Source organism: Perkinsus marinus, assembly GCF_000006405.1.
Source record: "Perkinsus marinus ATCC 50983 genomic scaffold scf_1104296943660, whole genome shotgun sequence".
NCBI lineage: Eukaryota > Perkinsozoa > Perkinsida > Perkinsidae > Perkinsus > Perkinsus marinus.
In genome coordinates this window covers 83,520-111,241 of record NW_003211731.1, presented here as the reverse complement: position 1 = coordinate 111,241, position 27,722 = coordinate 83,520, and the positions used below count along the sequence as shown (strand labels likewise).

At 43.0% G+C, this 27,722-nt stretch overlaps 4 protein-coding genes across 4 annotated transcripts; all 4 read right to left on the bottom strand.

The window, feature by feature from the left end:
* Positions 1–870: 870 nt before the first annotated feature.
* Pmar_PMAR015054 (hypothetical protein) lies at positions 871–2,085 on the bottom strand. The gene has a single exon (XM_002781047.1). The coding sequence runs from the start codon at positions 2,065–2,067 to the stop codon at positions 1,207–1,209; it is 861 nt and encodes a 286-aa protein (XP_002781093.1). The 5' UTR covers positions 2,068–2,085; the 3' UTR covers positions 871–1,206.
* A 3,607-nt stretch (positions 2,086–5,692) lies between these two features.
* Positions 5,693–8,803, bottom strand: Pmar_PMAR015053 (hypothetical protein; the record flags this gene model as incomplete). The annotated part of the gene is made up of 6 exons (XM_002781046.1): positions 5,693–5,939; positions 6,768–6,889; positions 6,930–7,067; positions 8,003–8,137; positions 8,303–8,352; positions 8,794–8,803. The coding sequence occupies 6 exons, from the start codon at positions 8,801–8,803 to the stop codon at positions 5,693–5,695; spliced, it is 702 nt and encodes a 233-aa protein (XP_002781092.1).
* A 5,623-nt stretch (positions 8,804–14,426) lies between these two features.
* On the bottom strand, positions 14,427–22,890 carry Pmar_PMAR015052 (hypothetical protein; the record flags this gene model as incomplete). The annotated part of the gene is made up of 10 exons (XM_002781045.1): positions 14,427–14,519; positions 15,715–15,795; positions 15,841–15,935; positions 16,288–16,427; positions 17,056–17,177; positions 19,184–19,307; positions 20,800–20,956; positions 21,343–21,461; positions 22,064–22,150; positions 22,874–22,890. 10 exons carry the CDS (start codon positions 22,888–22,890, stop codon positions 14,427–14,429), a joined length of 1,035 nt encoding a protein of 344 aa, XP_002781091.1.
* Positions 22,891–23,476: 586 nt separating this feature from the next.
* On the bottom strand, positions 23,477–27,118 carry Pmar_PMAR015051 (hypothetical protein; the record flags this gene model as incomplete). The annotated part of the gene is made up of 7 exons (XM_002781044.1): positions 23,477–23,524; positions 23,979–24,076; positions 24,450–24,520; positions 25,298–25,410; positions 25,487–25,565; positions 26,253–26,377; positions 27,020–27,118. 7 exons carry the CDS (start codon positions 27,116–27,118, stop codon positions 23,477–23,479), a joined length of 633 nt encoding a protein of 210 aa, XP_002781090.1.
* Positions 27,119–27,722: the final 604 nt, after the last annotated feature.

Genomic DNA, 27,722 nt, shown 5'->3' with positions numbered 1-27,722 from the left:
GTGTTTTCACGAATCATCAAACATCCCGTAAGATAAAAGCGATTTTGGAATACGGGGCCCCATTTCGAAGCTCAAAATTCGAGCTTTTCAATGATGAACTGGAGTTGGTGTTTGGGATGAGCTCTTGTGATCAAATCATTTGATTCAAATGTAGTACGATACAAATCCATCTCATGCCTATCGCCAATCGCCCGAGACGGAGAAGATTTTCAGGGATGCCTTCTTGAGATGGAGCACCCGCCGACTTCTCGAGAAGGAGGGCGCTGTCGACAATGGAGACGAAGATCGTTGAAACTCCATTGCATTGAATTTCAGTATTCCATAGCCGAAAGTTTGCACACTTTGTCTGAGGCTATTTTGTTCTTCATTAGAATCTTATGATGAGATCAATACCTGCGGGTGGGTTGACTATATCACCGCCAGAAGATACGCCCTAGTAGCACAATCAGGCGGCAGGACCACGCAATAGGTCCTATCGGATAGAAAGACCAATGCCGCTGGGTCGACTGGAGTATTTCCTACTTCAACGGTTGAAGTTCAACCGGGATAGGGCAAACTACGCCCGTGATCCATGACGAGAGTCCTCAAGCACTAGTTATTGACGTAAACCTCTCAAAAAGGCGAAAAATCCGCCAAAAGTTAAATATTTCACTATGAAATATTTCAGCCACCCTGGGTGACGAGAAGATGGATGTTGTGTAGCGATTGTGAAGAGCCTCCAAGTTCTCAATGGAAATTTCCCATCGACCTCAGCCGAATTTTAAAGTTCCGAATGCCAATATGATTCTCCCGTTTCGGATTTGTACCTCACACTCCCCGCGTGTCGACGAAATCGCCGATAGACTGTTGTGCAACCCAACACCGCTATCTCCACTGGTTTACTATCCTTATCGGATGGATAATGACGGAATGAACCGGGGATCACGAATCAAGTCAGACTTCTCGTGGTATGTAAAATAATTTATGTTACATAAATACCAACTTCATGACAACCGTCACATGTGAAAGTCGAATATCCGGTTCGTCAGACTGGCATACCTTCTAATATCGTAAAATACGTAACCATATATCTTATACATTTTCTCGACAACTGCGACTGTTGAAAAGCAACAAGAACGATAAGCGCACCTCATGTGCTCAAGAGCCGAGACCACCATACTAAAGAAAGAATAGTGAATCACTATTAGTGGTAGTTATAGTCCTTGACTATCCGGAACGACGGGGAAATTTGAATGGGATTCGAATATGAGAGAGGAGGGTGTCTTTCTGGTAGGAGATCTGTAAATCATCTGTGAGCAAATTGAAACCCAGAGAGGCATAGGCTATGTAGTGCCATGCTTCATCCTCCGGAACGTAAATATTCTTGACAATAATCTCTATGCTCGAGTTTAGTGGAGTGCTGGTGTTGTCCGCCTGGATGTCCACCGAAAGCTCATGCCTACTGTTCATGGATGTGTTCAAATTCACAGACGCATGGCCTTGGCCCTGCTTCTCCGCTTTCACCGTACCAAAGTGAGGGACAGTTACCCAGGTTTGCAGGGACACTGGGAAGTCGATTACCTTCCAGGAAGCAGCATCATACCCACCGTTCTTCGAGATAGTTGGCACACTTAACTGAACTTCAACTGAGATGCCACAGAAAATATCAAATTTCCAGATATTCACACCAGAGACATAAATACCCACATCGGTCGGGCTCGAGTCCGCCGCGAGAAGCACTCCAAGCTCGAGGTCGAGCGTTTTCCAGTCGCCCTTACTAGAGACGAGCCGTGTGCCACCATTGACTTGATTAAAATCCTCGAGGATGAACGCGCAATAGGTCCACCCGTCGTTATGACTCAAGCAATTATCGGGAACCTCCTTCACCACCTGCATACGAAGAGAACGTGGCTCGGGGCTCTGGACCGTCTTGCCAGTGATATCGTCAACCATGAAGGCATCAGCGAGAACAAGAGTCATCATTGTCACCAGCATGAGGATGATGTTGGGAGTTCTTGTAGCGTTGGAGGTCTTCGTTGTCTGGGAATCTACCTCGCAGTCCTGCCTGGCCCCAGGAGTATTATTCATAACTTCGTAGTGAGGAAAAAAGTGAAACCTTGATCGTCAGATGATGGCGTAGAATCTACAGTATACTGAACTAACTCCTCGGGATTATGACGTGTCAGAAGTGTGTCCTAAGGAATGTGCGCGCGAAGGTTCCCCACAAAGCGTTTGTGCGGACTGAATTTTGTGCGCCCGAGGACGTGTGGGTTCATGCAAACACACGACATACAACCGAGGATTACTTCAGAACTCCCTGTTCCCTATTTTATCGACAGTTATCATGTTACTGGCCCAGTCGCGCTCATTAAACTGCCAGTAATATCCGTGTTTCGCGAAAAGTTGTGGATATACATTGTGGGAGGCTTTGTGCGGAATCCACATTTCGGATACTCCACGCAATCCGTGAGGCTCACGTGGCTATCAGAATCATACCCCGTCATTTTGGCGAGATGAGAGTTCTCGAGAATAAGGATGGGCACGGCTCAGCCTCATTCTCTCTTGGTCTCGTTCTCGCGAGATTTCGCGAGATTTCGCGGGATCTCGCGGGATTTCACGGAATATCGCGTGATTATAGATTCTCAATTCGTGAGTCAAAGACTGAGTGTCACGATAGCTTTGGAACATGAGATGCTGTGGTGAAACACCCACTCGGCAACACAGCTGTTCCACTCCTCTGACACAACATATTGGCCATACTACCGAATCTTGCAAGGACAGTAACACAATGTCTGTCTCTGTACGAGGAAAGCCCAATGAAGGGCTTCGATGATCTGTCCCTTTATCTTCTCTCGTCTTTTCTTCACTCACATACCACTAACCACTACTTCCACTGCGGAAGTTCCACAGTGAAAGTTCCAGCACATTGTTCTGCTGTTTGAGCAGACCATTTCAACTGATAGTCCTCGAATACTCTTCTCATTATTAAACTATCAGCATCGTGGCGATTTACCAGTGGTAAATCACCACTCGTAGGACTAACTTATGAGGTTTGCGATGTACAGTAGGTTTTCTGCTATGACTTTCACAGCCGTGCTGTCACATGTCAGAGACCACACATGGCTATTTCTATTGCATCAGTATCAAACGACAAGTGTCGCGTTGATGGTATGAACTTCATTCAATATGAATGACGGTGGTTAATAACCACTGCTCATGGAGATATCAATCATATTAAAACTGATTATCAGACTGATCTTCCTGGAATATAAATCCTAGTGAGGTTGTTCCTGAGCCCGGCTGACTCAGCTGCTGATGTTTTGGAACGAACGTCAGTCACGCAAGCTCCGCTGTCTGAGTTCTGCCGGCGTATGGTGAAGATGAAGTGTGGTGAGTTACTCACTGATAATAATTCAGCATCGAATTCGGGAATTCGGGAATAGTGGCCTTTCTCGCGGTATTATAGCGATATTTTCGTAGCCATTCTTCAGCGCTTTTCTCTTCTCGCTCTCTCCCGCGAAAAGAGAATATCGCGAGACTCGTCTTTCTCGAGACTTGCTTGCTGGGGTATGATCAGAATCGACTGATTAACTTACGACGCGAACCTTGCAGCATCGAATTCAACGACTCTTGAGTCATCAATCAATTTATTGATTTGCATTTATGTGGCTATACTGCAGCCAAGTGATGAAAGGAATAACAAGAGGACATGTATTGAGCTTCAGTCATTGAGGTGATGAACCGTTACCGAAAATACGATTAATGGATGCCAATCGACTAAGCAAGAGATACTGACATATCAGTTGCGAGTCTGGGAGAGATCTCGAGATTAATCTTTCTGTTGCTCATCGCTGTCGAAAGTTATCCGAGTCCCCTAGGTCATCTCCGCCGTCGTCGTCACCAGCGAAACCATTACCAGCAGTCAATCTAAACGAATATTGTTCATTGGCTGGGGAATAGAAGATGATGGAATCGCGTCAAGCGGCGCGAAAAATTTAATCGAGCCATGGAAATTGGCTGATTATCCGTGTACCCATGGAAATCTTCGCTAACAGTTGGCCTGTCAAGTATGATCGGAAATGAAATTCTGTGACCAGAGATTGGTCTTGAAGTTTTCGAATTCACGTGTTGCTGCATGAGTATGGCACGCGCTAAAATATCTCAAGAGCAGCTAAGCTGCTGGAGCTTCACAGGAGAAGGAAGGTTAACTCGATGAATTGGGTTCCAAGGTCTTTGCCGATGAGTCAATGACTCAGAGTCATACCGTATGACTCATACCGCAAATCACTGGCATGATGCGTTCTGTGATATCTTCGAACTCACCCTCTGAGGTGAGGAATTTTAGATTTGGTACGTTTGGTCGTACACGCTCTATTTACCGGGACAATGAAGCTAGTGTTGTGTGCTGTAAATGGCCCGAGTTCAATATATGGCTCGATCGTTATGAGTTACACTATGATTGAGCATGATGTCCAATAATCAGGATATATAATATATATTGGCCAATATATATTATATATTGGCTTTTCTCAGCTCATATAGATCGCGTTTGCAGTGTGGAAAATGACGGATGAGGTGGTAAAGTATTGACGGTAATACGCTACATCATCGAAATTACTGCCACCAAAATTTCGCTATTGAACTCTTATCATCACCGGCTCACACGCTAACAAAAGTGCTCAAAAGGTTTCGAAGTATCTTGTACGCTACATTTCAACGGTTGCAGATCACTTCTTATCAAGAAGTTCTCAACCTTGAATCTTACGTGATGTTGATTTCTGAGTGGGCACTGTTGAAGATGCTCTATGTCATGTTCTCATGTCTGTTACGTGGTTGAATATAATTTCGGGCTATGTGTAAACATAGCGTGGCTGTGTGTTTTTCCTCTAGGGAAAAACTAAACTCATCATCATCCAGATATTAAAAATGAACATAAACTGATTCAATTATGATTACGATAACTCTTCATACAAACACAATTTGTTTCCACTCGAGTTTCCCATGTTCCCACAAGAAATTATGATTCCGAATGGCTTCAGCCAAACGAGGCAATCGAGTTACGACATCCAGACGAATCGGCTTGCTCTGAGTATAGTCCTCCTCACCGAATGCATCCAGGTGTCTGAAGGGCCGCTTAATTCACAGCCACAAACCACCAAGACTTACAAAGATCCCCATAATGCTATTCGCTTCGCTGCGCTTGATATGATATGAACTACACTGTTACCGAGCTGCAGAAACACACACGTACCTAGTAGCAGTGTGTAAAAATATGCAGATGTGTTGGTGACAATATGAGAATTCTGGCGGAATTTTGGGAGATTCTCATTGATTTCTCTTCATTTCGACCGGAAGTTGTATATAAACCCCTCTAGATAGCAAATAAACTCCTCTAAAGAAAATAGAGCATATCTTCCAACACTGCCTAGCATTAGAAAAGCACGGCTTTCCAACTAATCTCGACTGCAATCACTTATCCCTCATTTTACAAGAGTGAGCAATTTCATTCGACCAGTTTATGAAGTATTCGATGTCATAATCTTATATTCTTTAGTAATATTTACTATATATTACTTATCATATCTTATCATCATTTTTTGGTTTGTCCATGGAATTTAACATGTATTTTAGATCTCTCAACATATAATCAATAACCACCTGCTAGAGATTGAATACTTGAACGATCAAAGGTAGAAACCCTCTAACATAATCCTTATTCATTCACCTCACTAATATCAATTATTAAAAGAGCAATGGCCTGGTGGAAATATTGAGAGCAGGGAGCCTCTGAGTCGAGATTGGCACAAAACTCACCAAGGCCGCATCTGAGTGCATGTGCCGACACTTCCCCCATCTTCTGAGTTATTCCATCATGAACTATCAAGTCAGAGTCTTCAGAGCCGTTCAGATCCGCCCCACGCATAGTGAGACGGCAACAATCCGAATTACAACAGAGGTACCTATATGGACAACCACAACGCCCTAGTACACTGGAGTTTCACCCGTGATATGAAAAACACTAGTGAAAAATATATTTCACGACTACTGCATATCACCGCGAATATCACGTTTTTCACCGTGTTTTACGCCATTAAAAGTGAAACGGGTGAAATTCAACTATTGTAGATAACATAAACGCACGGATGGAGATAATAATAATTGGAGTTTTACTAACTTAACGTGAAGTGGTGTAATACGTCATGTGAATTATAGGAGGTGTATGTTTCCACGGTCGATAACACAATTGTATATAAAATAACATAAATGTGTTTTCACTAGTTTTTATATCACGGCTGAAACTCCATTTTAGTAGAGGTGAGAATAGGTTTGAAATCCAACATGAAGGAGTTGACATGAATTTTTGACGAGAAAACTAATTAATAGTTATCATTAATTTCACCACCGTACTGTGCACATATTGATGATATAATGCCTATAATCACATATCATTATTCATATACAGATCACTGCTGACCCGCTAGAGTACCGTACCACTTACGCGCCACATATAAGACACACAGTAGACAACCGTGGTACCGTTCCGCATCGAACACATCTGTGATTAACGAACTGGGTGTACCTGTGGAAACCAGGCACCCACGAAGTAGCTCTGAGAAATAACATCTCCCCAGGGCTTGACAACAATTGGGAAAATGATGATACTAATGTGACAACATTTACATGGGAAACTGATCGAAGAATGTGTTGCTAGCCATACGTGGAAAATTGTGAATGAGTTCCCCCGGTGACAGATTTCCTAGTTACGAAAGTAGCTCCCGGGCGCTTACACTCGCTGGTAGACTTTGGGCCAATCCAACAGCACTGCTCCTGCCCGGTACGGTGCCGCTATCAGCGTATAAATAACCCCTTCAAAGTCGAACGGACCCGCTAGTGTAACAAAGCCAGTGATCTGAGAATCCTATGATCATAGCAAGAAGCTTCATACCAACCTTATGAAGCTGGACATAGTCCTCCCACTGTTCTCGACCGGATAGACGCACTACGAAATCATGATTGCTAAGACACTGGAATGCTGCCTTGGGAATAGTCGCAATCTCTTGGCACACTGGTGCTGTATCACAAGGCACCTGCATGATCATAAAGCCCGCCGTAGATAATACGAAAAAATATTTACTATGAAGTAAATGAGCGACGACGAACACTGTGTGACAATGCCTGCTCGGAGGCTCCTGGCAATAGCTGCGTGGTTGCCTGAGACAACAGCCTGCCAACCGCAGTCTGGCAAGATATGCAACATGAAGACTCGGAGGAAAATTTTCGGGGAATTCTTGTACATTCCTGTTCATGCTTGCCGTACATTTCTACCCGAATTCGTATGTATACTAAACGTGTTTGATAAGTGAGGAAACTCTTAAGCTCAGATGAGGAAAGCGAACATATTTTCCGGCAATTGTAGAGGATTACATACGAATTCGGGTAGTAGTGAACAGCAAGAGTTCACCAAAATTTTCCTCAGAATTTTCATAATTGAGTTGACCACGTGCATACTCTCCCAGATTGGAGTTTTACCCGTTTTACGTGAAGAGGCGTGGAACTCGGTGAAAAACGCGATACTCGCGGTGATATGCAGTAGTAGTCCTGGAATATATTATTCACTAGTGTTTTTCATACCACTAGGGTGAAACTCCACTGCTATTTTTCACCGATCGGCTTGTATCTTTCACGCTATAGAATTTCCAGGTAACATATTCGATGAAATCGTTGATGAAATTTTTACACTACTCAGTGAGTGAGTACTAGTGAGTACTACTACTACTACTACTACTACTACTACTACTACTACTACTACTACTACTACTACTACTACTACTACTACTACTACTACTACTACTACTACTACTACTACTACTACTAGTGAGTACTACTGTTAGTGAGTACTACTACTAGTGAGTACTACTACTAGTGAGTACTACTACTAGTGAGTACTACTACTACTACTACTACGACTACTACTAGTGAGTACTAGTACTAGTGACTACTACTGCTAGTGAGTACTACTCACCGACGGCAACGCTATAAGCAAAGAGTCAGCAACCTTACCGAGAACAGTAGAGCGGAGGTCTTCCTTTAATCCCTCGGCTTCGTGTGTGACATCAGAATCATAGTCGACTGCCTCAAACGTAAAATCCTCACGTGCCTGGCAAACGATGAAGTTCTCAATACTGGAGTTTCACCCGTGATATGAAAAAACAGTGAGAGATATATTTCACGGCTGCTGCGTATCGCGAATATCGCGTTTTTCACAGCGTATTGCGCCACTTCACACAAAACAGGTGCAACTCTACTGTGTAGCCCCGCTCACCTTCGCATAAGCATCTTTCATACCAACAGGAAGCGTCGACAAAAGCTCGTCTAAATAAAATGGGCGAATAATTCCGATAAAGTGTTAAAACGTTTACCGAAATATGACGAACAATACTGTCTAGGCCCTGCCGGAATATTCACATCGCTGACACCGAGCACATTGAGGAGGCAAATAACCTGAGCATCATTTACCATGAACAATCCTAGCATACCAAAATTCCTTCACTTTCAAAAGCATATCGCACGTGCCAACCGCGACTAGCTCCTCCAACACATCAGTCGAATCGACCAAAGATCGAGAAAGGGCTGAATACTTGCCGCTGAAAATCACGAAGTCATTGATGAAATGAACATCACGTTAACGCAGGGTCCGATGACAAAACCAGCAAAGGTTTTTTGACAAAAAAACTTGGTTTTACCTTCAGCTTGGTTTTTTTGCAATAAAAAATTTCAGCAGTCGCCATATATCAGCGTTGTATGGAGACTTACCACATCTCATGCTTGACTTGTCGCAGTGGAGCTGCTGACTCGTAGAGCACACACCGAACCACAGAACTGAAGGAAAGGACAGAAATGCAGAAACTAGGCGAACAAAACCATGTGTTGACAACGAATTTGAGATTTTAAAAATCCGCAATTCCTGGATATGAAACAGTTGATCCGGAATGAAGTCAACAAGCTAGGAATCGATGATTCCACGAACGTAAGCTATGCTCATAGTTAGGATTGAAGACTCCAGTAGCAGAAACAGTAAACGTTGAGTCTGCTCACAATCGTATCTTCTCCTCAGTGTCACCATCAATAAGCAGGCTCATGACCAACGCGAACCATCGATAACACGGCGACATAGCCTGCGAGAATCATCCCATCACAGCGCCAACGCACAGGGAAAGATTTCTTACAATATACGGTCGGCAAGTCGAACCCGTCCACATTTGCGCACAGAGCAAGCGAAGATGTTCGCGACAGGGAGTGTCTATCAGAGCTCTGGCCGCAGACACGAGACCGTTCAGAAGCCATTTCCAAGTACGACTGAAAGCAGAAGGCCGAGTGGATGCGCCATGAATAGGCAGTGTTGGAATACATGTGCGTAATCGACTACATGTGTCAGTGGCATTTGAAGAGATTTTCATTGGTTTCTATACACTTCTACCCTAATTAGTAGGTTAACTCCTATAATTACTGAGGAAACTCCTTGACTCAGCTGAGGAAAGCGAACACATATTCCAACACTGCGAACATGTATATACAAAATGATATCTATGCGATGCAGATCTTTCTCTAGTTCCTATTTCAGGCATAAAACTATCGAATTTGAACAGAGGAACTATACTCGTCGCTCACCCAAACTCTGTAACGGTTCTTGATCGATCATGATAATACATATTGGAATGTTTCTTATGCTTGGAACTTTTGATACTCGAGGTTTCATATTCCTAATCGGAGAACTAGCTAAGTTACAACATTGTTTTTGTTTTGAACTATCAAAATCGAACATATGTATTCAACACAACGTATGTTCACACGTTGTACGCCCTCGAACGTATGTATTTTACAAATGGAAGAATACGGATCGAGTTCATCATCAATATTGAAACCACCACGCTGTTTTTAATCAACTCCTGTGCCATATAAACTGCTAGACCCGACCGACCTACCCTGGAGCCATAGAGCTAGACTCAGAATTGACCATCGCACGAGCATAGGCCTCAACAGCCCCAGCCAAGACAAAACAGACACTACGTACAGTGTCCGCATATCTTGGCGATAAATGATCGCCGAATTGGAACTGAAAAACTAATACTTGCTGAGCAGTGGTGTATCCCATGAGACGACGCGGACTCGTCCAGAGGCTGTATCCAATGCAACGGCACGCAACGCGTTGTTATATCCACATGCACACTCACCTTTTCCCATTGACTAGCATCCATTCCACCTTGCAGAGCCGGAAGGACATCTACTAGATTTTGCAGACACTCCAACCCGAATCGGGCAGCGCTTGTCGGGCATCCTTCAAAGGTGGTCGCTGGAAGGAAAACACGGCTTAAGCAGGGATCGGCTATAACGAATGATAATGCTATCATGAACGGAAACTCTCACTTAGTGGAGGTTCTTCGTGGTCCAAGCATTCTGTCGGTGGCAACAGCGCATTGCATGGCCGGTTACAATATCTACAAAAGACGTTCGCAAGCCCATTGAAGGGTCAGTCTAGCATCAGGGCCTAGCAAACGAAAGTTCATCCTTACGGGCATGTCAAGTTCCCAACGGCAGCTTCGCGATAGCTTTCCCAACACTTTGTATGGAGCAAATGTCCACAGCCGTGTATCTGATAAGCCACTTACATTATATAGCAACCCGTTACGAATATTGGCGCGATTTCCCCTCAGGGGAATCCCCTGTCACCAAAAGCAACTATGCTCAGCAGAATCGCCTCACAATAACGATAAATGATGGACGGGAACGATGATTGATGTATGGACGATATGAACTTCATTGGAACGATTCGACCTGCACTTCGGTATAGAGGGGATACTTCTCAGGGACCGAAGATTATTTGATCGATACACTTTCGGGAGCAAGTTGAGAGGATTTCTGAACAAGCTACTCCCCCCATCGAGAAGGTGTCGGAGAAGTACTGAGAGATGAAGGCAACAGTGACGCCCAATATTATCCCGACGTCTATAGATTTGTAGGATCGATGCCGCCGCCAAAAAAATTTCGGGAGATGCGTCGACAATGGAGAGACTCTCTCTCTGAGAGAGAGAACTCGTGGGGGTCGTCAGTAATGAGAGTTATCAGTGGTGAGAGTTCCCAATGGGAGACTCTCAAACAGAAAACAAGCGGGTGTCGTCTGCCAAGCCATTCATTGGTTTGTCGTCAACGGCACCAAGACGGTCGAGTATCTTTTTAATCGTAGATTGTCGATCACTGCTACTCATATACATGCATCTCAGCATAAACAGTAGCTCGCTCAACATGAAAGCCATCAACCGTTGAGTCCAGTATCACGCTATACATTATCGAGCACCTGGTACAGAGGGCTCTGCTGAGCATACCTCGGCACTCAAATTATAACTTCGGCGTTCTCAGATGCAGCACCTCGTTCTGGACCACCGCGAGTCGTGAGAGCGGCCACCCGTCTGGTGACACCAGAGCACCACCGTGGCTGAGCCACCATGAACTGTCGTAGCCGAACGTCTTCGACTGAAATCCTATCTTTTCATCGCATTCTTCTGGAGGGCACAAGCTTCCCACCGAGTTTCCGTTGCTAACCGATAGAGCCTCCCTATGGTATGTCGTTGGATAACTCATTCTAAGAAATAGAGTCTGATTCCTTCATCCCAACGACTCTTTCACATGGGAACCCATCCAGGAAGCCATTCCTCCAGCATCATGGAAACATTCCCGCAAATGGCTCGTTATTCTGCCGCACGCTCATTCAGGCTATGCCGGGGAGCACTTTCCACGGTCTGAGACTCACGGGCTGTGAGCAGCGCCCCCTTACTAGTGAGACTCTCGCCGCAGGAATCGACAACGGCAACGTTATCAAGAATCGGTTTTCAGTAGACTGGCTTCAACATTAGAGGAATGAATAACAAAGCATAGGGCCACCCGAAACGACTACGTGAAAATGTGAAAGATTCGACCTCGTTGGGATCACCAACAAAGTGATGATCCGGAAGTGCTTTGCCACGAGATCGTCGTGAGACGGCATCTATCATTAGGTCTCATCCAAGAACAGGAAGGAATTAATACCGGAAAATTTAGAGACCGGACACCTTACCACAGCCTTGACACTCGTGGGACCAGGCGAGAAGAACGTCATGCTTGGCTGCTGCTGCTGTTGCTTCTGTCCTTGCTGTACCACACCGCCGCTACTGTGTCGGCGAGGAGATGTTTTGACACTTTCCTCAAACGGTAATATGGCTTCATCTGTTGCCACCTTCGGTCGGGGTGTATCCGTATAACTGAACAGTAGAACCATGCAGACACACATTCCGGAGGAATTACCATGGAGCCAATGACATGTTACGTAACAAAGAACTCTCTCACAACAACTTACGTTGAAACTTCGATAAAGCAAAGACGTCCAAGTGCCCCAGATACAGCAGTGGGGTGATCCGATAAAATGTGGTGATGCACCCCAGGTGCTTCCGGAGCTCCGCCGAAGCATATAACGCAAGTCTGATAAAACACAAAGCCGTACATGCCCGCGATATAGCGCATCTTCATCACGGCTGATATAGAAATGGTTCGAGTTATCGATGATGATAGTTCCAACGTCGAGCGGTTCATCACAACACGCACCACTACTTACATCAGCCCCGCTATCATCGGTAGTCCTCGAGTGCTCCTTTTTGGCCGACACTGACGGACTAACCCTAGAGATGCCCTCAAGGAACTGCTGCTGTCGTGCCCGAACCTATTCAGACGAACATCTCCAGTCACTGAGTTATTTTCCTTCGAGTGAGACCTAGACAAAAGCTCGATTATATGAACCGAGTTGCAAACAGTCCGGACCAATCAGCGACATCCTTCAACACGGCATCTCACCATTGACATCATCCTTCGCTGTACCGATCGTCGACGTCTGATCTTCTCTGGATCAATTGGACTAGACCCAGAGAAGGAGGAGTCACCACGAGGACGCTTATTGCCTACAGTGATAACAACAACACATTTTCCGGTTCCTTCCAGCTGTGCCAGAAGGGAACTCTGCTTTTAACGTTTATCGCTTTCGATGATACACACTCGCCATCACATCACAATCTCGAGTAATGCTTCAATGATGACAACGATCTCTCCTTTACTTAGAGAGACCACTTATCATCACAACGAAGAACCAACGATCGAAAAGCGCACAACAGACTCAACATACATTCAGTGTCAGAGCCTCCCTCATCATCAACCGCTATAGTCGTACTCATCTTTCTAACTGGTGTACTCGGATCCTCAACCGCTTCAGGAAGGGGTATATTCGCCAAAGCCATGCTCTTTTCGATCTACCATAGGATCAATTTTGTGGCGCGCGATACTATTCGCTCCTGCCTTATCACGGATCCCGTCTTCTGTCCCTCTCACTGCTCTACGATGTAACGCGTTCAACAACAACTCGATCCAAGGGTACTCCTGCGCACAACTCGGCGTCGCCGCCAGAGATGCGACCAAACTCAATATACTTTCAGATGAATCTAAAAACCCAACTTTCAAGGAAACTGTCATACCAGCGATGTGATGCTCACCTGCCCCCTGCCTCCCGCCTGGTAGGCTTACTGGTACAGCAATCGAGTGGAGGCAACTTCGAAGAATAGCATCGTTATCTGATAGAATATCACACCGTTACAAAAAGTGCACAAGCTCAAAAAATCAAGAAAAAATGAAAAAAATTCAAGCATTGTAAGATTCCCTCTTATTTTCATAATACAGTAGTCTACTATCGGTGTAGTGAAATAGTAGGGTATAATACAGCGATGCTCACTAGTTGGTATAGTCAATTAATGGATACAGCGCATTCTGGTATTATGAGCGCGGACTACTGCCTCATTAAACAAGTGACGAAATTAAACCCACCTGTAGTAGATTCAGCTCGGACCGCACGGAATCTACTAGCGAGCTGCGGTATTGTAAACGCTTGGAACTTATACGATGTCGACTGAAAGGAAACCTCCACCACTGAGTGTTGGCCTCTCGCGAACACTTGTCTTGAGGAAATATATGCTCGCTTTTCAGAAGTTTCTAAAGCTAATGAAGCTTTACCCACGAATAATGATAGCTGTGTACAAAAAACAACGAAGATTCCCGAAGTTTTCCTCAGGACCTCCATATCATCACTGACACACAGTAAACGATGTACATGTCTTCCACCACTATCTAACCTCTTAACAACGGTATTATGATTAACTTCTTCTAGAACTAGCAATAGACATTCGAACATACCTCAGCCTCCTCATCCATCCACACCACTTCGCCATCTTCAACTTTTTCAATACCAAATTCCGACACCGTAATCAGCCTCAACAGAAGATGCAGTAGCAAATGGAAGAGTCGTTGATCACCTCCCAACGTATCGAATAGTCCAACCCTATAATATATTTTCGTGGCGCGCGAAATATCCCCATGACTCACTTCACTGCCAACAGACCGATGAAGCAAATCGCCAGGAACTCAGGCGCCCGGGCTAACCGGATCGATTGATCTCGAAGATCCTTGTGGACCTTCCAAGAATCCATCACTCAAATTTCATACATTCTCTATCAAATACTCGATCGATGCAAATACGAGATGATCCAGTACTAGTTAGAAGGTATTAATATATTTATATTAGATTGGTGAAACTGATAATGGAGTTTCAAAGACACTAGTAGAAAATATATTTCACGACTACTGCATAGTGTTACTATCGCATTTCTCACCGGGTTTTATGCCACTTCACGTAAAACGGGTGAAACTCCAATACATAATATAAATATAAATTCGCACATCCGTCTGCCCATCCATTGCTCATAACACAAACAATGGATGAGTATAGCAATACAGTGTAAACCACACAAGTAATATTTCCAACATCCTTCAATTTTTTTAAAAGCTCGAAAGTCAACTTTGAGTAATATCAACATGATGAGAAACTTGACATTCGTTTCGTAGTCTATAGTCGTAGCCTCAAATTAAAGAAAGCCATCTCGAAAAACCTAGATATGCATAACTGTTAAGATTCGAATCGTAGGTCAGAAGGAAAAATGTCCAGAGACTTTCATTGGGTGAAGGTTTCGCAAGAAAGCAAGTTCAAGCAAGTGCACGAAATGAGAAATATGTTGGTGTTCTGATGTTATCGTTCGAACTGTATGTTGTGAGACCGAGATGGTTCCACCTATGAACCAGTCTCGTTCCTTCCTTTTTTTAGTCTTGTCCCAAGTTGGTTGGGGGACACTAACATATGTCACGAAACATGGGCCATATTCCGTGATATAGTTAGTGTGACCAAACATGATCTGTGAACCTAGGGCCCAAGGTAAGACCCAGAGAGGGTTCGGGCTTCGGGTTCACAGTGTTTGGTCCTCTCCCACACTCCCAACCAACTGTCCGGTGGACGGACAGATGTCACTCGAATCGAGAAAACGAGTCTTGATCGAAATTAGTCTGGTGTTCGACTAATTTGAACTTGCGTTTCCGAATTCATAAATTTCATTTACGAATTTCAACTTTCATTTTCAACCGGTCTACGAAAATTGAACTTTCATTTCGTGAAAAGCTCCTCTCACTCGTCGGAAATCTAATTTCTTTCGTCAAATTTGCAAATTTCAATTACTGAGTTTCAAATTGAAAAGGTGGAGTCAATAGCGATCATGAGCATCCGATCATCGTCATTATGTTCTTCACAGGATATGGATCACGCCCGATGTGAGACCTCACCTTAGCCCGTTGAGAGTTGTGAATAACATCCTCAAACCACCACGCAGTAAGGGAACGATGCTCACGTTTCAGATACCCCATCTAAACAAGAACACTATTCTTATAAATCCATCCTACTCTTCTTACCAATCTTTCCTCAACATCCTGTTGTTCTCGCCAAAACCAGACCGGATGAAGCAGATCCACAAGGCCCCACTGATCATCTCGGAGGCTGTAGGAACCTACAACGACAGCTTCCTAGCACTTTCATACCAACAGACTATCAGTTTCCCAATACAACCTCAACTACTAGGAGAAATAATCATCTTCTACAAATTCTCAAAGATCCTCCCCAGTGAGAGCACTTTACCGGTATAATGCCACCACTCTTCACACTTTCCAGAGTTACCATAATTTGAATATCTTTCCAGTATCCTAGCGTAAGCTAGCGCTAGTTTAAACAACTATGCTTATATATATAATACAAAATTGAAAACTGAGTATCATCAACGACGACTCAGTGTGAATAGAGTTGCGCTGACCAAAACTATTTACATATACATGTATCCTTTTATTCTCCCCTCAATCACTTACTGCGTTGTCCTGTTGTATTCTGAGTAAGCTCAATCTCAGCCTTAGCCACCGCCTCCAAGTTGTCCTGCAACAACTGCGCGTCAGCTACTGCTAACGTGTTGGTGAACTTATCCAAACGGGGATCTCTCGCATACGACATCCTAAAGTGAATACCACCAATATCATCCTAGTGATATGATGAAAAACATATTCCACGACTACTGCATATCACCGCGAGTTTTTCACCGAGTTTTACGCCACTTCGCGTAAAACAGTTGCTCAGTGGTGAGTACTGGGAAGCGAGTTGGACGTGGAGCTCAGCGGAGAGCGTGGTCCATCCCAGGTCCTGCACCCACCACAACATGGAGTGAGCGAACACTCTTTGCCAACAGGTGATAAAACTCCAATGTAAATCTCGCTCGCCCTACTCGTTCGTGAACATCATTTGTATGTTTATTGTGTTGAGTTTATATGTTTTTTTCACATACATTTAATATCAGCGGGAATCCATATCTCACCAAAAATAACTTCTTGAAATTTTTTTATCTTCGCAAACCTGATGATCACCCGAGCCCAGTGTTGGAGTAGGAACATATGTTCGCATTCGTCAGCTGACCTCAGGACTATCACCAACTATACAAATTTATATACGAATTCGGGTAGAAAGTATAAAGGTAGTTCCTGTCAGGAACCACCGAGAATTCCCCAAATTTTCCCGAATTTTCATATTCTCGCCACATTCACATGTAATTGACAATATGCATATTTTCCCACACTGCCCAAGCTTACGTTAATTGACCAGCAACAGCCAGTCGTTGCCTCAAATGATGTCTAGCAGTCACTTCGGTATACTGCTTTCCTCCAGTCTCCGTAGTGCCCGAAACATAAGGTGATACTAACGCACAGAGTATCTGATCAATTCTGGTCCACCCACATCAGTGTTGGACTATGAATATACGTTCGCTTTCCTCAGCTGCTGAGCTCAGGAGTTTTCTATACAGTGTTGGAGTAGGAATATATGTAATCGCTTTCCTCAGGTGCTGAGCTCAGGAGCTTCCTATACAGTGTTGGAGTAGGAATATATGTAATCGCTTTCCTCAGCTGCTGAGCTCAGAAGTTTCCTATACAGTGTTGGAGTAGGAATATATGTAATCGCTTTCCTCAGCTGCTGAGCTCAGGAGTTTCCTATACAGTGTTGGAGTAGGAATATATGTAATCGCTTTCCTCAGCTGCTGAGCTCAGGAGTTTCCTATACAGTGTTGGAGTAGGAATATATGTAATCGCTTTCCTCAGCTGCTGAGCTCAGGAGTTTCCTATACAGTGTTGGAGTAGGAATATATGTAATCGCTTTCCTGAGCTGCTGAGCTCAGGAGTTTTCTATACAGTGTTGGAGTAGGAATATATGTAATCGCTTTCCTCAGCTGCTGAGCTCAGGAGTTTCCCATACAGTGTTGGAGTAGGAATATATGTAATCACTTTCCTGAGCTGCTGAGCTCAGGAGTTTCCTACACAGTGTTGGAGTAGGAATATATGTAATCGCTTTCCTCAGCTACTGAGCTCAGGAGTTTCCTATACAGTGTTGGAGTAGGAATATATGTAATCGCTTTCCTCAGCTGCTGAGCTCAGGCGTTTCCTATACAGTGTTGGAGTAGGAATATATGTAATCGCTTTCCTCAGCTACTGAGCTCAGGAGTTTCCTATACAGTGTTGGAGTAGGAATATATGTAATCGCTTTCCTCAGCTACTGAGCTCAGGAGTTTCCTATACAGTGTTGGAGTAGGAATATATGTAATCGCTTTCCTCAGCTGCTGAGCTCAGGAGTTTCCTATACAGTGTTGGAGTAGGAATATATGTAATCGCTTTCCTCAGCTGCTGAGCTCAGGAGTTTCCTATACAGTGTTGGAGTAGGAATATATGTAATCGCTTTCCTCAGCTGCTGAGCTCAGGAGTTTCCTATACAGTGTTGGAGTAGGAATATATGTAATCGCTTTCCTCAGCTGCTGAGCTCAGGAGTTTCCTATACAGTGTTGGAGTAGGAATATATGTAATCGCTTTCCTGAGCTGCTGAGCTCAGGAGTTTCCTACACAGTGTTGGAGTAGGAATATATGTAATCGCTTTCCTCAGCTACTGAGCTCAGGAGTTTCCTATACAGTGTTGGAGTAGGAATATATGTAATCGCTTTCCTCAGCTACTGAGCTCAGGAGTTTCCTATACAGTGTTGGAGTAGGAATATATGTAATCGCTTTCCTCAGCTGCTGAGCTCAGGCGTTTCCTATACAGTGTTGGAGTAGGAATATATGTAATCGCTTTCCTCAGCTACTGAGCTCAGGAGTTTCCTATACAGTGTTGGAGTAGGAATATATGTAATCGCTTTCCTCAGCTACTGAGCTCAGGAGTTTCCTATACAGTGTTGGAGTAGGAATATATGTAATCGCTTTCCTCAGCTGCTGGGCTCAGGAGTTTCCTATACAGTGTTGGAGTAGGAATATATGTAATCGCTTTCCTCAGCTGCTGGGCTCAGGAGTTTCCTATACAGTGTTGGAGTAGGAATATATGTAATCGCTTTCCTCAGCTGCTGAGCTCAGGAGTTTCCTATACAGTGTTGGAGTAGGAATGTATGTAATCGCTTTCCTCAGCTGCTGGGCTCAGGAGTTTCCAAAGCTAATTATAGAAATTTGAACTCGACTTGATGAGGGAGTGCACAGAAACTAACAGGAATTCCCCAGAATTTCCTCAAAATTTCCATATTGTCATCGCCAACAAACGTAGTTGATCATGTGCGTATTTTCCCCCGCACTACATAGCACAAACTGTACTAGTCGTTTTTGCGATAAGACTAAACTCCACTGTTTTCTCACAAGTTTGGTTTATCAATATGATCAGACACATCGAACCTATTTACCTCCTTATACCCACCTTGACAACACAGCAGAGTTTCTTCACATATCTCTCCCCCTCCTCAACCGAATATGAGCTCGAGGGAGGCACATGCTCAGTCCAGGCAAACGTCGGCCGAATCGCAAAAGTTGACAACAAGTATCTGATAAAAAATATGCACACAGTCCTCCCTCAACAACTGAGATTTTAACGACACTCAGATGTACCAGCATAATTCTCACTCATGTGCAGAGTAATGACATAATACCAACACCAGTGTTGAAGGAGTATATGTTCGCTACCCTCAGCTGAACGCAATAATTCACTCGCTGATTATCGCAGGCTCTATTCGAGAATCCGAGTAACAAGGTTACAAAAACCAACCAAAAAAATTCAAAATTTCCTCAGAATTTCCTTATTGTGACCAACACATCTACGACAGTATGTATATCGACGTATTAGACCACAATGATATCGACTTATTCTCCACAACCGAAAACTGACGTATGAAGTAGGTAAACATCGCAATACACAAAGCACAGGTGAACATAGCAACGATATCAACTATTCACATAAAAGCCAGAGCATTTAAAAGTAGTATAAAACTCAAAAATTAATACAGATATATGCAAGCTTGTCGCTAAGAATACGTTACGCTTAGTGACATTTTTTCCGATTCCCTTTTCCTCCACATCTCGTAGATGAAATAAAACCAAGTGAGCACTATAGCAGGTCAACTCTTACTTTATGAATCTCCCAGAATCACGGCTTAGTTTACTGCCCAGCAGCACAGCTAGTATATCAACATCAGCAAAGGAGTGATGGAAGTAATTCGCAACGTAGAATTCATGTTCGGATCGTACGGCGTCACCTGAGTGGTAAACCGAATGAACATATTGCCGCTCATAGGCTCGTTTGCCGAATATTTGAGAAATGAATGTCAATCGTTCTACTCTACCAAGTACAGTGTGAGAGATGTCCTACCCGGGGATCGAACCGGGGACCTATGTCAAATTCATTGATCGAATTCATAGATATGGAATAAGTGAGCTCCGCCCCTTCGTCACGAAGGCCTAGTGTGACAGTCTGAGTTGTGCGTTGTTGATATCATTAGCGTTTTGTGTAATGTATTTACTGCTAGGCTAAGACACATGACACAAAAACTATAACGTTAACTATCAACAGGGAAACCTGTTACACTAGTACATTTACATGGTCAACTACATGTTCTGACGACTTTATGGAAATTTTGGGAAAATAATATTGGTTTCCAATGTAAATGAGTTAACTCCTGAGCTGAGAAGAGAGCAAACATATATTCCTCTAACACTGGAGTTTCACCTGTTTTACGTGAAGTGGCGTAAAACTCGGTGAAAAACGCGAAATTCGCGGTGATATGGAGTAGTCGTGAAATAGGTTTTTCACAGCACGAGTGAAACTCCACGGAACCGGACCAACCTTGCTTACCATTTCTGACCCACAAACCACTGCACACTTCCTCGTGCATAACCAACGACCTCAGCGGGAACTCCACCAGCCTCGTTATTTCAACATCATCATCATCACCACCAAGTTGCACTGGTATTCCTTCCATACCACACCTAGCCCAATTTCCGCGTAAAAATCTTCCGCGTGCGCAACGAGAAGTATCTTACTTCTGCAACGTGAGTGTATACAACATCACATAAAATCTCGAAAGTGGAACATGCATCGAGCAAAGATCTCGATCGCTATCCCATCTTCTCGACACAGGTGAAATCTTACTAAGCAAATCCTGAGCCTCCGACCAGACGAACGGGGCTTTCGGAGCGACTGAATAAATACAATGGAGTTTCACCCTAGTGATATGAAAAACATATTTGACAACTGACTTGAAAACAATTATATTATCGGTGTTGGCGGAATCAGCATACACGCCTTATAATTCACATTTAGTATTATACCACTTCACGGGTCGTGAAACTCCAATAATTTCCATCCATGGACTAAATTAGTATCAAAATATGATGGATAGAATCGTTATTGATATATTAAGTGAAGTTTCACCAACATAGTGATATGAAAAACACTGCTGCATATCACCGCGAATATCTCGAGTTTTACGCCACTTCGCGTAAAAGTCCATAAAATTCGAATTATTCTCCAACGACTTCAGCCCATCAAACACGTCGAATAACAGCAGATCACAGTTGGTTTACATTCGAAAACTTCATCCTTTTCTATCGCCCCGATACCAGGCGCCAGTCTCGTTTCCCAATCTATCAATGCATCACGGACTTGCAGTAGAAGCTCCCCACACAACTTGGGTGAGGCATAACTAACGTGAAAAGGGAAATTACATTTCATTAAAGTGAAACTGTTGTCATCATTTTTGCGCAAAAACATACATATTCACGATGATACCGAATCTTCATCACCGTGCTTTCGAAATACTCAGACGATATACTCCATTTAGCATACTATACCTTTCAGAAACCTTTTTGGCGGATTCGGCTACCGATTCAGCGGATGAAGAATTCACCTTCGGAGATAGGGACATCAATTTAGCGATGACATTCGAATAGATAAATCAATTTCGCGAATAAAGACGTCAATTTCACGATTAAGGAATGCATTTTCACGAACAAGGTCATCAATTTCGGGTTAGAGTTCTATCTACACAGAAGACTCTTCGTTATAATGTGTAAACGAATCCTTCACGCTGCGCAGAAACAGCCTCCCCAAAGTTATTTCTGAGAAGATGTATAGTCCAGGCGGAAGTCGGCGTTTATAGGTCAACTCTTACAACTTCACATATATTATTCCTCAAGCGATATTCCTACGGTGACATGTTGCACGCGAGTACTTGTACCGCATGAACAACGTGAACACTGTGATACATAACTATGAAAACCCCCAAGAGCCGACCAATGCACTCACCGATAAATGATCTCTATCAATAACCATGTATGGCTGACAGCATCGTTATGAAGGGATAATGCACCACTCCAGTCTGGGTCGGAGAATCTGATAATAACAACAACAACCACTTGGAAGGCTCTATGAACAACATATACAACAACAACATGTACAACAACAACACAACAACATATACAACAACAACATATACAACAACAACATGTACAACAACACAACAACATATACAACAACACAAAAACATATACAACAACAACATATACAACAACAACAACAACAACAACCACTTGTTATAAGGACCTGCGTCGCTGTCCCATTTGTGGTAGAGCTAAGCTGTATTAGATATTCATCTATCTTGTGATACTATAAATAACGTGAATATATTATAATTCCCTCGAGTCGAGTAGATTGTGTCAATGGTTACACTATTGGAGCCTTTATAAAAAAACGTGTGCAGTGTTGTGAGAGGAAAATATACACATCGTCAACTACGCGTGGTGATGACAATACAAACATTTCAAACTCTCCTCAACTCCTGCACACTTCTACTCGAATTCGCATTCGTAAACTTCTGAGCTCAGCAGCTGGAGAAAGCAAACATATATTCCTACTCCAACACTACTACCTCCAAAAAACTACAACTACTACCACACTATCTCAGAAAGCCCCGAAAATATAAACTCCTACTATCAATGGCATAAATATTATTCCACCCCGGAAACCGGATCGGCATAGATTTCGGGGCGCGATTCAAGATCTACGACTATCAGATGACCACGACGAGTGCAACTGAAAATCAATTTTTATCATCACATCTCCACAACGATCATTATTTCCCAACATCTCCTCAAAAGATGCGGACTAATCGAGCTCCGCCCCTTCGTCGCGAAGGCCTAGTATAATTATCTTGCACCACGTATGCTCATAGTATTCATATCTTGCGCTGTTCTTAATCCTCACATGCAACGCTAGCTTATGCTACTAACAAGCCTTTCTACCACTCGTCCCAGTGCAGCTGTAGGCGGAAGCCCCTACGACATCATCATCAACAACAACTCCAAAATTCAGTGATAGGTGTTATCTCCTCAAAGGGACATACATCCCACAATTCACTCAATATGGAGCTCGCAATATCGAATATAGCAGAAACAGATTCGTTGGAGTTTGACCTTATTGACGTCAAGTGGCGTAATACTCTGCGAAAAAAAAACGCGATATTCAACGCGGTGATATGCAGCAGTGGTTCGTGAAATCTGTTTTTCACCAACACCCCCACAACCCACTCGATATGATCGCCTCGTATCACTCTATGTCCGTAACAATACTGCGCCAACTTCAGCACTTCACACCATCCGGGCATCACAACTCTGATGAATACAAACCCTCGATGCACATTCCCGCCGCCGTCACTGATATTTACTCTTTCATCATCTTCCCCTCATTTCGCATTATCACTTCATGAACCTAATAAACGAATATCATTTACAATTTAGTTTTTGTTTTTCAAAAAATCATTGGAATTTCACCACCCTAGTGATATGAGAAACACTAGTGCAAAATATATTTCACATTTCACTTCGCGAAAAACCTCATGTGAGCAATGAATAACGCGTAAAACGCGTGAAATAAGAGGACTTGTCCTGTGCAATTCACGAATCGTTTCCAATTCACTTCATATCGAAAATTTCGCGTTTTTCACCAAGTTTTACGCCACTTCACGTAAAACGGGTGGTTAAACTCCAATATTATCACCGAGTTTCGTCTCAGCCTATTACGTTTGAAATGAATAATCACTTCGAGAAATATATGTTTCCTTTCCTCAGTTGAGATCAGCAGTTTATATACAAATTTGCATACAGAAATCAACAAAAAATTCCCGAAAATTTTTTCCCAAAAATTAGCAAATTATAAGCCTTACTTCCTCATGATCCAACACATAGAGCAAGTCCATAGTACACTGCGTGAGCTCGTGTTTCTTGATGATAGGATGCGTAATATCAACTCCGCGATAAACTCCTGAAACATCGATTAAAAGCAAAAATTTTTCCGCGAAATACTGCGAGTGTTTTACGTGATATGGAGTAATTCGCCATTTGTTTTCAATTCACTTCATATCGGAATTTTTTTCACATAAATTCACGTGAAACTTCAGAGTCCCAACACGGTATGCATTGCCAAATATTAATGGAGTTTCACGACCCGTTTTACGTGAAGTGGCGTCGTAAAACTCCATGAAAAACGCGATATTCGCGGTGTTATGCAGCAGTAGTCGTGAAATTCGTTTTTCATATCACTAGGGTGGTGAAACCTCAATATGAGAACTCTGAGGAAACTTAGATATACCCTAAGTGGTTTATGATAATTGACTCTCCCCTTCCCACGAGCTCACCTCCCTCCTGCATCACAGTCCGCATTAGCATGTCTCGTGCAGTTCTCAATATCGTACCAAGTACATCGAATCTACCATGCATCAAGTGGGGTAGTAGTAGTAGTAGTAGTAGTAGTAGTAGTAGTAGTAGTAGTAGTAGTAGTAGTAGTAGTAGTAGTAGTAGTAGTAGTAGTAGTAGTAGTAGTAGTAGTAGTAGTAGTAGTAGCAGCACTATCACGGTGATAAGTTCAAGGCATCGTATCGCATGTGAATTTTGAAGCGATCGGTCATTTTCGCACACACCCTAATAAGTCGATACAGCGAACTGTTTTCCCACCGTATATCTGCTATATTGGAATTTCGCGTAAAACTCGGTGTGAAACGCGATATTCGCGGTGATATGCAGTAGTCGCGAAATATGTTCTTCATATCACTCCAATGATAAATTCACCATGTAGGGAAATCATTAAAATATTGCCAAAATTTTCGGAAAATTTTTACGCTTTTGCATAAGGAAACCCACAAAGGTGTAAAAATATGTTAACGTCAACTTCCGCCAAAAATATCCATCTCAAAAATTTCAAATATTCAGAACCGAAAAAAATTCAAAACGATAAGTCGCAAATCCTTCCCTATTGGAGTTTCACGATTACCCGTTTTACGTGAAGTGGCGTAATACTCCATGTGAAAAACGCGATATTCGCGATATGAAGTGAATTGAAAACACTTCAGAGAGATGACCCCATATCACGTAGAACACATACCACACGTTTTACGCGTTATTCACTGCAAAAGTGAAATATGTTTTTTTCACTATTGTTTTTACACCTCTAGTGAAACTCCGTTGAACTCGTGAGCCCCCCTCCTACTCTGTGGCTAGCATAACAGTAACGTCTTTTCGAGTAAACATCTGACACGTAAAGTCGCCCAATTCACTATGCCGCTGGATCTCAGTAGAAGCATCCCCAACTCCCAAGCCCCCCTAAGGAAGAAGAAAAAACGCCCCTACCAGGGATCGAACTCGCGACCTCTCGATAGTAGTAGCAAACCATTCCTACCACTTCAGCTGGACTCGTCCGAGCTAAGGCCAAGTCATGATATAGGCGTACGAAAAGTATTGAGAAATCATGCTTGAATCTGAATCAAGATTTCCTCATTATATAGTTGATATCAAATTTCAGAAAGGAGGAAGGAAAAATATGCACATGTGTTGGTGATGACAATATTAAAATTCTGCGAGGAAAATTCTTGTTGGTTTCTCTACACTTCTACCCTAATTCGCATATAAACTCCTGAGCTCAGCGGCTGAGGAAAGCGATTACATATATTCCTACTCCAACACTGTATAGGAAACTCCTGAGCTCAGTAGCTGAGGAAAGCGATTACATATATTCCTACTCCAACACTGTATAGGAAACTCCTGAGCTCAGTAGCTGAGGAAAGCGAGTACATATATTCCTACTCCAACACTGTATAGGAAACTCCTGAACTCAGCAGCTGAGGAAAGCGAATACATATATTCCTACTCCAACACTGGGCGAAATTTCAATCACGAAATTCTCCGTGTTTGGTTTTGAGCATATCACTAGGTACTCAGCGAACTCAAATATTCAATTTTCTTTTCAGCTTCATATGCACATTTTCGAGAAAAAAATCTGAAAACTATGATACTTAAATTTCTTATTCTACTGCGACACAGTTATCATTAAAGATTCACCCTAGTGATATGAAAATATATTTCACAACTACTTCACATGGAGTATGACGCCACTTCACGTAAAACGGGTTGTGGAACTCCATTATTACGACATTTCCCAAACTTACGTTAAATCAAGCATTTGGTCGACAATAAAATTAGTCAGCGCTTTCCTTCCCTTTATTCCAAGCTTATGAAGACTAGTGAGGAGCACCTCGATAATTGTACTAGATGTTTGCTCGTGTTGTGGTATCTAAATTCATCATCCACGTAGGAAAATTCGCACATGCTCGGCGCCGTGTGATTGTGATAATATTAAAAAAATTTCAGGAAATTTTCGGCATTTGATTCGTACGAGCTCTGGTAGAAGTGTATAGAAATTACGAAAATTTTCCCAGAATTCCCATAACCCCGTAGATGACCATGTGCATATTTTCCCACACGCTTCATCATCAACAATTTCTACTACGACCTTTCCTCATGAGAGTCAACCGAGCAATACGTAATGACACTGGATTTTCACCCTAGTGATATGAAAAACATATTTCACAATTGCCTTGAAAACAATTATATTATCGGTGTTGGCGGAATCAGCATACACACCTTATAATTCACATTTAGTATTATACCACTTCACGGGTCGTGAAACTCCAATAATTTCCATACATGGACTAAATTAGTATCAAAATATGATGGATAGAATCGTTATTGATATATTAAGTGAAGTTTCACCAACATAGTGATATGAAAAACACTGCTGCATATCACCGCGAATATCGCGTTTTACGCCACTTCACGTTAAACGGGTCGCGAAACTCCAATTAATGAGCTCAGCAGCTGAGGAAAGCGATTACATATATCCCTACTCCCCAATGTAATTGAACAAAAAACCTACCAAACGACCCGTCTCCTCATCAAATCGCCTCGCATGCGTTTCCAAAATGGCCTTGGCCGTGCATCGCCTTAGTCCATCATGAAGTGTTGATAATTCCATAAACCACTGTAGAATCGTTGATATTTTCTCATCGAGTAGTAGAGGCAGTCGCGTTGTTGCATCAGAAGTAGGAAGACTAAAACAAAATATTGCTTACACATACCACAACAACAGACACTTTCACGTTGTGCGTGCGTGCAGATATCAGATGGAACAAACGCTTTCCTCATATGCCAAGGTTTGCGCGAAACTCTATTTTACAAACAGCGCATAGGAATGTGTATGAAAGTCTTTTTCGACGGAAAAATGTCCGACCTGGGGATCGAACCGGGGGCGTATGTCAAATTCATTGATCGAATCAATGGACGCGGACTAAATGAGCTCCGCCCTTCCGTAACGGAAACCTGGGTAGAAAATACACTAAATTTCCATAAATCGAATTAGCATTTACTATGAACTTTCACGATTACCCGTTTTACGTGGAGTGGCGTAATACTCCATGTGAATAACGCGATAAGAAATGACCACTCCGACGGTTACACCGGATAGATCAGTCCATACCGTGTAAGACACATCACGTGCTTTACTGCTCACACGCACTCTTCGCCAAGTGGAATGTGAAATATGTTGTTCACTAGTGTTTTTCATATCACTAGGGTGAAAC